General features: G+C 38.8%; 1 protein-coding gene across 13 annotated transcripts in view; it reads left to right on the top strand.

Moving 5' to 3' along the window:
• The window catches only part of osbpl8 (oxysterol binding protein-like 8), an 84,538-nt gene that overhangs the window by 65,821 nt on the left and 5,427 nt on the right, over window positions 1-13,290 (top strand). For all 13 annotated transcript variants that reach the window (XM_038281879.1, XM_038281881.1, XM_038281880.1 and 10 more), the window contains 11 exons: window positions 6,511-6,584; window positions 7,034-7,114; window positions 7,361-7,462; window positions 7,579-7,782; window positions 8,585-8,669; window positions 10,244-10,409; window positions 10,583-10,808; window positions 11,640-11,824; window positions 12,250-12,331; window positions 12,411-12,509; window positions 13,146-13,242. In XM_038281879.1, coding sequence (XP_038137807.1) covers window positions 6,511-6,584; window positions 7,034-7,114; window positions 7,361-7,462; window positions 7,579-7,782; window positions 8,585-8,669; window positions 10,244-10,409; window positions 10,583-10,808; window positions 11,640-11,824; window positions 12,250-12,331; window positions 12,411-12,509; window positions 13,146-13,242 — 1,401 coding nt within the window. The remainder of the gene's footprint in view (window positions 1-6,510; window positions 6,585-7,033; window positions 7,115-7,360; window positions 7,463-7,578; window positions 7,783-8,584; window positions 8,670-10,243; window positions 10,410-10,582; window positions 10,809-11,639; window positions 11,825-12,249; window positions 12,332-12,410; window positions 12,510-13,145; window positions 13,243-13,290) is intronic.

Here is a 13,290-nt window from a genome sequence, read left to right as displayed (position 1 = left end):
AGAGCAGAACGTTAGAGATAAAACTAACAGATTCTGCAGAGTGGGAGAATAGAGATAGAATGAAGCAGAATGATGAAATAGGGGTCCCTATGTCCTCCAAAAGTCTAAGCCTATAGCAGCATAACTATAGAGATAGCTCAGGATAACCTGAGCCACTCTAACTATAAGCTTTATTAAAAAGGAAAGTTTTAAGTCTAGCCTTAAAAGTAGACAGGGTGTCTGCCTCACGGACTAAAACTGGTAGTTAGTTCCACAGGAGAGGAGCCTGATAACTAAAAGATCTGCCTCCCATTCTATTTTTAGAAATTCTAGGAACCACTAGTAAACCTGCAGATTGAGAGCGAAGTGCTCTGTTAGGAACATAAGGAACAATCAGATCTCTGATATAAGATGGAGCTTGGCCATTTAAGGCTTTATATGTGAGAAGGAGGATTTTAAATTCTATTCTTGATTTAACAGGAAGCCAATGAAGAGAAGCCAGGATAGGAGAGATGTGATCTCTTTTTCATTTTCATCAGAACTCTGGCTGCAGCATTTTGGATCAGCTGAAGGCTTTTAACTACAGTTTGTGGACTTCCTGATAGTAAAGAATTACAATAGTCCAGCCTTGAAGTAACAAATGCATGGACTAGTTTCTCAGCATCACCCCTGGACAGGATATTTCTAATTTTTGCAATGTTCCTCAGATGAAAGAAGGAAATTCTAGAAACCTCTTTGATATGGGATTTAAATGACAGGTCCTGATCAAAAATAACACCAAGATTTTTTACGTTATTATCTGAAATTAGTTTAATCCCATCCAAATGAAGCGACTGGCTAATCAGCTTCTTTTTCAGAGACTCTGGTCCAAAGACTATAACTTCTGTTTTGTCTGCATTCAGAAGCAGAAAGTTAAGAGTCATCCAGGTTTTTATGTCTTCAAGACATGCCTGTAATCTATGTAATGGGTTAGCTTCATCTGGATTTATAGACAGATATAGCTGGGTATCATCAGCATAACAGTGGAAATTAATCCCATGCTGTCTAAGAATTTTACCGATTGGGAGCATGTATAAAGTAAAGAGAATTGGTCCTAGCACTGATCCCTGTGGTACTCCACAGGTAACCTTTGAGCGTGTTGAAGATCTGTCATTAACATGAACAAACTGAATTCGATCAGATAGATAAGATTTAAACCAGTCTAGTGCTGTACCTTTAATTCCAACACAATATTCAAGTTTTCCTAAAAGAATATTATGGTCAACTGTATCAAATGCAGCACTAAGATCCAACAGGACGAGCACAGATACAAGTCCATTATCTGAGGCCATGAGAATATCATTAGTGACTTTCAGCAGAGCTGTTTCAGTGCTATGATGAGCTCTAAAGCCAGACTGAAACTCTTCAAAAAGTTCATTATGGTGCAAGTGATCGCAAACTTGTTTGGCAACTACTTTCTCAAGAATTTTAGATAAGAAAGGAAGATTGGATATAGGTCGATAATTGACCAAGTCATCTGGGTCAAGAGACTGTTTCTTAAGCAGAGGTTTAATTACAGCAACCTTGAAAGCTTTAGGTACATATCCCTGTAACAGAGATAGATTAATCACATCTAAAACGGAGGAGGAGATCAAAGGGAATACCTCCTTAAATAACCTGGTTGGAACTGGATCTAACATACAAGTTTAAGGCTTAGATGAAGACAATAGTTTTGCTAACTCTAAACCCGGTTCAGATTCCATGACTACCTCAGATACAATCGCGGATAGAGGAGTGCTAATGATCTTATTTTTAATAAAAAAAACTAAACTAAAATTAGATTTTTAAAAACTGCAAACACTCGTAATTACCGTTTTGTATGGTGGTATTGTGTGAGGCACATTACGCTGCTCTGTTACAAGGCAGAAGATGGATGTGGAAAACATTCAGTCCAGCAGTATGCAGCTCCTCCTTGTTCTTTACTCCCCCACCTCTCCTGCATCTGATGTTTTCTGCAGAGACCCACGCTGCTCCTGCTCTTTAAGATATATACTTTACAGTCAGGATGCAGTGGTGTCTGACTCACCGACAGTAAGGTTGTTTGGCACCAAATGAAAAAACTGTTTGTTTTATTTTGCTTTATTATTGAGGCAAAAAAACTGAACTGGTTTGATTGCTTTATCATACATGTGAAAAGCTGAACATCATCTGAGTTATTCTGCAATAATCAAGCACCCTGCTTTGAAACACTTACTTGGAATAAAGTGGATTCTTTTTCCTCATGCTTGTTCACATACATATAGTATTTTTGCAGAAAAGGCTGCATGGGGCTATAGATCCCTGCTGCATTAACACCCACTGATTAATGAGTATGAAATGATTCTCTACCTATGATATGAATGTAAAACTGTTGAGGATGTCCTTTGATAGGACATAAAAGGCTCCATGGGCTGCGCATCAGATATCCAGCTTTTGATAGAAGGGGATGTTTACGCTGGAAATATTTGCTCAACTTTGGCAGCTAATCGTTATGTTGAAGGTCATACTCAGTTTCTTGTTGATATGGCAAGAAAAAAACAGACCAGCAGTGATTGATTTTCGGGGGTGGAGGGAGGTTTCCGCCCTTAAAGTGGGAGCCTGTGTCCTCAGTAAGTCCTTGCAGCATCTGTCAGCTCAGCTGTATAAATCGAAATCATTATCTTTAGTAGCACTTCCTCAGCCCTTGGTACTAAGCCATGATTATATTTTAAACACTAATTAAAATCCAAAAGATCAATAGAGTTGCTCTTTTTGGGGAAATCTACCCTAATGAAACTATCAAAGCTTTAGAGTCAATATTAGAATAAAAATAAAGTGATGAAACACCATAGTTGATTTGATCAAAATATAGAACGTGCAGAAGACCTGACCCAGTTTCTTTGTCTCATTTTACAATCAAAATGAATTAAAGTGGACCATCTTCATCTTCACTGCCCACCTTCCACTACAGCTGCTTATCTCCTCCCACTGTCTGATGCTGATGCTAGTGGTGTGTTGTCATGGTAACATTTGGTTAACAGTAGAGGTTGAACCTCTAAATGTCTCTAATTGAATTTGGTAAATTTGTACATTGATATTATTGATCATCAATTAAAAGAGAAATTGGTTAATTTGATTGGTTTTTCTTAACCTTTTACTGAAAAATTGTAGAGTTAAAACAATGACTCACCAATAATAAAAAAATAATAATAATATGTATATATTAAAAACCTTAATTGCAGGATTTGTAATAAATTAATCAAATTCTTAAAATTTTAATCCCATAGGCAACCTGCAAAGGCCAGTCTTGGAAAATGGTTCTCAAGGGCCGCAGTCCTTTAAGTTTCCCATATAACCCTTTTTCCACACAGCCCATGAAGTACTGCATGGTGACTTTTTGATTAGAATCAGGTGTGTTGATGCAGAAATCAGGTAACCTTGCAGGATGGGGGTCAAGGTTCCCCATAAATGTACTGAAGGTACCCAAAAAAAGAATTTGAATTCTAGGAAATTTTATAATTGTAGCGTAAGGGTGTGCAAAATAATCGTCATGACGATGCATCGCGATTCTAATTTTTGTGATCTACTGCATCGATTCTTGAAGGCAAGAATCGATTATAAAAAAATAAAAAAATAAACAAATAAAATACATTAATGGTTGGCGCAAATTAGCCAAATCAAGTGGAATACAACTTCCAGTCCAGTAGATGTCGCTGCGGATGTGTTGACGCCCGTTGCTTTGTGTCACAAGCATGTCTGGCCGCGGGATACTGAGACGAGTCATATGAAATAAAACATGGAGGACACTATGAAAATTCGCCCCGCGGTTCCATCACATTTCAAGTCAGATATTTGGATGCATTTTGGCTTTAAAAACAAAGAAGGTAAAAATGAAATACGCACGTCATTTGCAAAGGGGGAAATGTCATACATTTAAATGTTTTCGTTTCATTGGTTTAAAGGACCACTGAGGCCATGTAAACGGCACTGATTATCCTTATTTTATTTTAAGTTTTATGAATCCTAAGATCATTTTGTCAGTGTGTCCACACCAGTAAGAGTAATATTTCTGTCCAGTATTTGTTTTCATGGCAACACCTCCAAAAGTCATTTCAATAAATACAGCTGTGTATGAATTCAGTTGCTTTCAGTTATGTATCAATTGAAGTCACTATCCAGATCATACCCAGCCAGTCAGCCACTGGTAAGGGCTGTATCTTTTTCTTACAGCGATGCATCGCAATATTTCAAGTATCGTGATGCATAGTAATAGAATCGCATTGTGGCATGTGAATCGTGATTCGAATCGAATCACAACTTCTTTGCCAGTACCCACCCCTATTGTAGCGCATGGCTTATCAGTCTTCCTGTGGAGGCTTAGCTTGTTTGTTTACCACATTTGGCAAGCATGGGTTGGTAAAGTGTGCTAACAACATGTTTTTTTTTAACCTCTCAAAACCCACCGTTTTAGAGCGTTTACAAACAAAGCTCAGAATGAATGAAAATTACACTGGTAAAAAGTTTACCAACATAGACATGTTAGACATCGTTTGAAAGCTTAGATTCGCTTATGGCTTAATGAGAGCAGTGGGCTTTATGCTGTCCTGCAAGGCTTTAAACCTGGGTTTGAATGGAGACAAAGCCATTCTCAATCACATATCAAGGTGCTCATTTTGAGCCTGGATACATATTTATTTTTGATTCTGTTCATGGTGGAGAATCCTGCTTCACAGCAGCAGGTTGAGCCAAACATCCTCTAAATGTTCAGGCTCCGCTTCAGTCCAGTCAGGTCATGATCCGCTTTTGCAATCGCACCAAACAGGAAAAAGAACCGCAAGAAGATCCGGTTTGTCACTTTAAAATATAGTAACAACAAATTGGTAACTACGAATTAGAGCATAATTCTTATATATTTAAAAAAACTAACACAGTTTATTTTAAAGATTGTATGCAAACTATTGGTACTTCAACAGACCAGGAATCAGATTTCTCATCTCCATCAGAAATCGCACATATTCTGGATGCTGATGGGGATTTTTTAATATGTCATATTAAATTAACCGTTCATTTCTGCATGTTTTGCTTCTAGGGATTTAACGATAATATCGCGCATGCTCTCCTCGAGCTTTGAGGATAAGTGGGAGCACAGCAATACGGGAGGAAGAGTGGAGGCTTTAGGCTTTGCTTTGCGCAGGAGGTCTGGAGCGCTGCAGGGCAGAGCAGAGGATGTGGGATTTCGGGGTAACAGGAGGAGCGCTGCAAGCGACGTTTAGACACTGTTGTCAGACCACATGTGGTAATTCATAAATGTTTTAAATCAGGTTGGGTCCGTACTAGCCAGCAGGTGGGTCTGGATCCTGACCGCGGTCCGTTAATCCGTAACCTCTGCATTAAACCGAAGCCAAGAGTAACGAGTAAAGTTTTAAAAACGTAAGGAATAGAAAGTACAGATACTTCTGTGAAAATGTAGAGTAGAAGTCAGAAGTAGGAGGAATAATACGGAATGGAGTAAAGTATAGATACCTAAAAGGCGCAGTTAAGTACAGTAACAAAGTATTTTTACTTCGTTACTAGACACTTCTTGTCCAAATCATAGCTGTTTGACCATAGAGATTATTTTCAGCTGATATATTCTTGGATTTTTTTCTCTCCAAAAGACGAGGTTTCAGAACTTTCTGTAGACTACTTGGACACAAATTTACAAATCTATACTAAAGTGTTTTAAGAGAGAAAAAGTCACACATTTAACTTGCTAGTTGAAGCCGAGGAGCAGAGGATGTAGCTTTTGTTTCCAGTGTTTTTTTTTTAAGCCGGTCTGATTTGTGAATCTAACCACCTTACTGCTCCATATCACAGACATGCCATTTAAAAAAAAGATGCCACAGGCGGTCCTCTGCTCTCTCAGCAGAACGCCGGTGTCCTGGGGTTTGGGAAAAGAACGCATCAAATATTCACAGGCCCTCCTGTCCCTGTGGAACCAGCACTGTCTCTGACTCCTGTGCCCCCAGCAGGGGGTCTCTCGTTTGGTTTGGGGAATTGGTTTAAAAACACACTAATTGGAATAAGACTTTACTGAAGTGGAAGTCAAGCTCGTCTTTGGATAAGGTTCTCTTGACCTCAGCACTGATGACATATTTTTATCAGGCTTTAGCTTGATGCCTATTTTACCCTGAGATCAGGAAATTTAAACCTCTATAAACCTTTTTTCAATATTAAAACAGTCAACAAACCAAATAAATCGACATTTTTATTCTTGGTGGTCCTGCTTTTTCTTGAGCTGACCCCTTTCACCGGGACAGCTTTAGATCTCCTTATTCAAACAGCTAGCCTAACACTAAATAAAGCTAAACGTTTCTCTACATTTTTATTTCAGAAGAAAAAAAGGTCATATTGAGAATTGGAATAAAATATGTTGGTGTCTGAGTGAATTCAGAAGGAAGAGGACAAAATCAACGAGGCATTTTGACCAATAGGAGAAAACAGACCTGTTAGAAGTGAACCTCAACATATTCTGTTCTCTACATTTTATTCCAGGTTTCGAGAGAGTGAAGGAGGACCTGCTGCCTCTGCCTTTGAAGGAGGACTCTAATTCCATATCAAAGAGCAAGGTAACAAGAACAAACCTTGATAAAGGCTTAGAAAGCAAACAACTGTGTGTTTTATTGTAGTTGTCGTCATAAGAATAATTTAATCTGTTGGATTATGCCACGGTTTAACTTTCCCAGGCTTGCATTAAGAGAGTCGGCCCCCACCGGGATGATTTAGAAATTATTTAAAATATTAAGCAGCACCAGTTCTTGTTTCCACTCAGCTTTATGTCTAGTAGATGTGGATATCTGTCAGTAATCCTGGTAAAATCAACTGCCGTCCAGTTTGTAAAGAATCATTAATTGTTAGCAGTGAAAAGTATTTACCCCCTTTGAAGCAAACACGTGCTGTTTGTCTGTGTTGTTTCTTCATTCATTTTCCACAAGTGCTTAAGGATGTTTACCTGGTGGAATAAGCACTGATTCTTTAATTTATTACATTTTTTTCCTCCCTCTTCTGCGTTTTCAAGTCGGAAACCAAGCTTTACAATGGCTCAGATAAAGACGTGCCCACGTCTGGTGGAAAGCTCACCAAGAAGGAGTCCCTCAAGGTGAGAAAGCTCTAAATCAGCTTAAGTCCCACATATCCGGATTCTGATTCCCGGTAGAGGCGTCGCAAGCTGTAAAAATACACATTTATCCAGGTTGTGTGTTGTATAATCATGGATTTCTGTAGCATACTCTGAGTTTAGAGTATTTGTGTAGTGAGAAACTATTTCTCAGATTCAGCTGTTGTTTTAATGTAACAACAACAGCAAACCGTGACATGCAGCTTGTTCTTCCTGTGCAATCTGCAGGTACAGAAAAAGAACTACAGAGAAGAGAAGAAGAGGGCGACCAAGGAGCTGCTCAGCACCATCACAGATCCCTCTGTTATCGTCATGGCCGACTGGCTGAAGGTGGGCCGGCTCTCCTCTGTAACTTATTTTCACGGATGTTTTAGCGGAACGACGTAGAACTGTTGGAAGCAGAAGTAGATCAGATCAGTGGTCACCTACTGTTCTTCTGTCTTCAGATCCGAGGCACGCTTAAGAGCTGGACCAAGCTGTGGTGTGTGCTGAAACCAGGCGTCCTGCTCATATACAAGACTCACAAAAACGGCCAGTGGGTGGGAACGGTACTGCTAAATGCCTGCGAACTCATCGAGAGGCCTTCCAAGAAGGATGGCTTCTGCTTCAAGCTCTTCCATCCACTGGAGCAGTCCATCTGGGCTGTTAAGGTCAGAAAATACCAACTAAAGATCGATAATTAATTCTAAGCAGCTTCCGAAAGTAACGATTCCTTACCTGAAATTAAAAAAAAGCGTCAGATACATTTTTAAAGGAGCTTTTTTTTTTTTTTTTTTTTTTTTTTTTTTTTTTTTTTTTAACCCTACAGCATCATACATCCTCCACCATGCCTATCCATGGGCATTGTTTGCTAACCCGACGAGCAGGGGGGTTGAAATGCCTTTTTTTTTATATCCTTGCAATTTTCCTACTCTGAAGTAAGAGAAAATACAAACAGGGGATCTGTTTCATACCCAGATTTGGACATTAAGTTATAATTAGGAGAACATCCTGCTGTAATTTAGGACAAAGAAGATTATTCGCCCAGGAAGCCATTTTCATATTTGGCAGCCCACACGCTCCACTGTTCTCTGCTCTCAATTGGCCTCTTGAGCTGTAATTTGTTATTCATCACGGACCATGAAAGCTCTGAGACATTTGTGTTTGTTTTAAAGAGCTGTCCTACTCTGCTGCTTCACCAAAATTTAGCTCCTCACTCATTCAGCATCTGCCCTCTCTGTCTGCTCATATTTATGTATAAGTTCCTTTGCATAATGATTGATTCACTGTAGTTTACCATTATGGGATCTGTACTAATATTAAATGACATATATGTAAAAAAAAAAAACATGAAAAACAATGAGAAGCTGCCAAAGGTTTGACATCCTGGTCTTCAAACTTATTCAACATTTGATTTTAGACTTAATGATGTATTTATCTTTTCTTCCGATCTCTGTCTTTTTCTTTCATCAGGGACCTAAAGGAGAAGCAGTGGGCTCCATCACGCAACCGTTACCCAGCAGCCACCTCATCTTCCGAGCCGCGTCAGAATCTGACGGTAAGAGATGGGCTGTGGTCTCTAAACGATTAAACCACTAAGACTCAAACTAACACATTCACTTAGTACTTTCCTCAGCAAAATTATTCACACCTTATAACTTTTCACATTTTTTCTATTGTTAAAACCTTAAACTTAGATGTACTTTTAATAATAAATGAAATGAAAAATGCTTTCCCAATAGCTGAACTTTAAACTTTTATGCCTACCTCATTAGGGATTTAATCAAAGCAGGTTTTTAATGCCAATTTCAGCTTTAAGGAGTGGACAAGTGTGTTTTCTCTGTCCATGGTGCTGAAACATACCACAATGTTCCTTCCTGTTTCAAGGAGTCTCTATCCATGGTGCTGAAACATACAACAATGTTCCTTCCTGTTTCAAGGAGTCTCTATCCATGGTGCTGAAACATACAACAATATTCCTTCCTGTTTTAAGGAGGAATATTGTTGTATGTTCCTTCCTGTTTTAAGGAGTCTCTAAGGATGTGCTGAAACATGGAGCATGGGTCCCCTCTGGAGCAGGAAGGAACTGTGAATAATGAATGTTTTTTTTTTTCCTTTTGGTTAAAATGTTTAAAGTAAAACAAAACAACCTTTCCATCTTAAAGTTGTCAATTATGCGTAAGATCAATGCCAATCCAAAATATGACATAAACTATATAAATATGGATTAGATAAATAAATATACCCTGGAATTAGCAGATTTAGCATTTCTTTATTTATTTCTCTAATGCATAATTTAAAGTAAAAAAAAAAAGATAAATAAAGATGAGTTATATAATTAATTGGAACTTAAAAAAAGTCAATTTATAAATGAGTATAGAGTAGTGTAAATAAATTAATATTGAATCTAGTGCTGCAACTAATGATAATTTTTTCTAATCGATTAACCTGTTGATTATATATATTTATATATATTTATATATATTTTATTTATAATCTGCTACCAAAAGGTTCCTTAAAAAATATGTTTTGCAGTATAAAATCACATGAATTTAAAACTCCTATGGAGTTCAGGATAGAGCATATTGGCAGATGAAAATGTTCCCATCTTAAATGCTATATATATATATATATCACATTTTGGCATAATTACTGCTCTAAGAGGGTCACTCTGTCAGCCAAAGGCATGTTTTAGAGTCTCTGTACTTTAGTAAGCGATTAATCCCTTACTAAATTAGTTGACGATTCAAAATATGACAAAATTACATTATACATTAATATGGATTAAATAAATAAACATGTCTATAATCAATTAATCACAATTAATCCAATTAATTTTTTAAGCTATAGTTACATCTGCTTATTTGATGGCACAGGGATCACAGCACAGTGATTGTGAAAACTGTTCCCCACTTTGGAACCCCTCCATTAAAGTATATGTATTATTGCTGAGCTAATCCAGTGTTAGCTTGTTTAACTTTTTATTTGCTATATGGGTTACTGCCTTCTTGCTCCATCAGTTTTAGACATTTACTTTTGATGACATGATGACGAATGCCAGAATAGGGAGTGTAGTTTTGTTCCCTCTAGTGGATGTTGGAGCTGGTTTTGTAATTAGGATTGTTTCCTCAGGTCGATGCTGGATGGATGCGCTGGAGCTGGCCCTAAAGTGTTCCAGTCTGCTAAAGAGGACTATGATCCGGGAGGGGAAGGAGGACATGAGCGCTGTGTCAACGGCTGGAGAGCACTCCATTAATTTCTACAGCCTCCTCAGGGCGCACAACATCCACGGTTTCCAGTGAGTAGCACTATTCAGCATCCTCTGCAGCGACTGGCAGCCAATATCCAATTAAATTAGTTTCCCCTTTTTACCCATTTCATTCGGCTGCACGCTATTTAAAAAAGCTGTCACATAAACTAAAGCTGGACTTTATTCTCAATGAATGTTTTCTTGTTTGTCGCTTTGCTAAGGTTCAACGACAGCGACCATCTGAAAGACCCGGACCTGTACTCAGATAAATCAGACAGGGAGGGAGAACAGGACCACGAGGAGTCCGACCCAGAGGGCCTGGAAAAAAGTGAGGAGAGCGACAGCGACACATCAGAGCGGCAGGATGACTCCTACATCGACCTGGACCCCAATGAGCATCTGAGGGAAACCCCCTACATGGAGCAGTCGCACGAAGAGTTGGGGGAGGTAGAAAACCCGCCTTCCTCCAAATTGAATGATAAACTTTAAGGAGTTCAACTCTTTTTATTTTAAATACATAGATTTTTTTTAATCGTTGCACGCAGCTACAGCTAACAGGTTTCGTTGTACAGTGTGAGTTCACAGCTTATGATGTATGTTCTCACACTGTGTGGCCCGACGCTCTGATGCGATCTACCTGCTCACTTTGTACATCTAAAAACCAGGTCGGACTCAGCGTCGCAGTGAGATGGCGCTACTCGGACTCGTCTATCCAGAAGCCAAACGAGTAGAAGAGGTCTCCTGTTAAATATGAAACTCACTAGAGTGAAACGGACAGCCTTGGCAATTTCTGCCACTTTGTGTGCTGAAAGCCCTAAAAAGAAAAGGCGACGACGCATTTGGACAAAGACATGGCTGAGCAAAAATGGCTACTTTTTACAGAAAGAACTACATTTCACTTGCAGAAGAAGAAGAATCCTTGTGTGTGCATGCTCCCTGGGTGATCTGCCCATGCCCAACTGAATTTTAAACATGTTTGATTCTCTCCCAACCTTATGATTCCTGATCGGCTGGTGGTTGTGAGAGGCTGATTGCCCCTCTTAACCCCCTGTACAATACACGATGCATGATTAGAGTTGGCCCGATCAAAAACTTCTCGAACGACTGCCGAATCGCCCTAAAAGGGCAAAAAAATGGTACAGCGTGAGCCCGGCTTAAGGCGATGACAACCCCCCACAGTGGGGAGTATAACGTTGACAAATGGAAGGACTGCGGTTGGTTTTGTTGTTGATGGGAGCTGTTAGAGCTGCTAACATCTGGGACCCTTTCCTGTTTCAGGCCGGAGAGGCTGCTCAGACGGAGACTGTATCCGAGGAGAACAAATCTCTCATCTGGACTCTGCTGAAGCAAGTGCGACCAGGCATGGATCTGTCCAAGGTTGTCTTGCCCACGTTTATTCTGGAGCCCAGATCCTTCCTGGACAAGCTGTCCGACTACTACTACCACGCAGATTTCCTGTCAGAGTAAGACCTTCGTACACTTTATGTTAAATGAACAACCGCTGAGGTTCTTATGAAAACATTAAGGGTCCCATTATCTAAAATAAAATATCCATCACTAATTTATATGAGCATGCCGTGGGGTTTTGGTGCCCCCTGCTGTAAAGCTTAGGAACCATATCCATCATGCGGTAAATAGGGTGAAACTAATTGGTGAAGTCAGACCTTCTCTTTTCCCACATTTTAAGTTTCAAAAATACATAAAGCACCTTTTTTTTTTTTTCTTTAGGCAACAGAACCTTGTTAGATTTATGAGCACTGTGCTAACACACGTTGGTTTGTATTATGTTAGTGCTTCTATTTAATAGGGTGCTCTGTGCATGAACCTCATTAGAACAAGATGTGTAAATAAAACACATCAAGTTATAAGTTGGTGATTCTCCTTCTAGAGCTGCAGTTGAAGAGAATGCTTACAACCGGATGAAGAAGGTGGTGAAATGGTACATTTCTGGCTTTTACAAGAAGCCAAAGGTCAGTTTCAACCGCCTTATGTTGAGTTGTTTGTGTTTTGTTTTGATTTCCTCTAATAAATGTTTACAATTTGATTCAGGGGTTGAAGAAACCTTACAACCCTATTATTGGAGAGACGTATCGGTGCATGTGGCTGCATCAGAAGACCAACAGCAAAACGTTTTACATTGCAGAACAGGTATGAGAGCGGTGATCCCAGCCTTACATAAAGGCAGATGAATGTAATTTATTTCCATGTTTATAATGATTCCTTAAAAAAAAAAAATTATCTATCCAAATTGTCCAGACAGAGATGCCAAACCATTCAATAAATGTTTTTAAAATTTTGAGTTGTTGCTTAAAAAAATCACATGGCTTGAATGCAATTAAGATCCATTAAACTAAATGAATGAGCCTGTTAAACGACTAAATGTATTATTTAATACATCATTAAATAACTGAATGTAACATTATTACATGAAATAAAAAATTTAATAATTTTGCCTTTAAATACTTCAAGTTAGCTTTTAAATTATGATTTCAATAAAACAAGAGGTTTGCTGCAGATGCCATGAAATAGATTTAGAATGAAACATTTAAATATAAATGTATTTATCTTAGAAATATCACTTACTTTTCTTAATTAAAAAGTTTGTTTCCTTATTTAATGGTATTTTCTAATCTATTTTATCATCAATTTACACCTGTTTATTTCATTAACCCTTTATAGAACTACTACTAAAATAAATGTTATTGTTCAAAGTTACTCCATAGCTCTCACCCATGTCTGCTATTAAAAGCATTTTATTTCTGTGTTCCTTTAAACCCCCTTCAGGTCTCTCACCATCCCCCCGTGTCGGCCTTCTACGTCAGCAACAGGAAAGATGGCTTCTGCCTCAGTGGGAGCATCCTCGCCAAGTCCAAGTTCTACGGTACCATCAACCTCAACGTTCTCAGTTCTCCCTCGTTAGGTCGCTCCT

Source organism: Cyprinodon tularosa, unplaced genomic scaffold (assembly GCF_016077235.1).
Source record: "Cyprinodon tularosa strain WSP-4 unplaced genomic scaffold, ASM1607723v1 ctg177, whole genome shotgun sequence".
NCBI lineage: Eukaryota > Metazoa > Chordata > Actinopteri > Cyprinodontiformes > Cyprinodontidae > Cyprinodon > Cyprinodon tularosa.
Note: the sequence above shows the minus strand (reverse complement) of the source record. Positions and strands in the feature narration are given on the sequence as shown.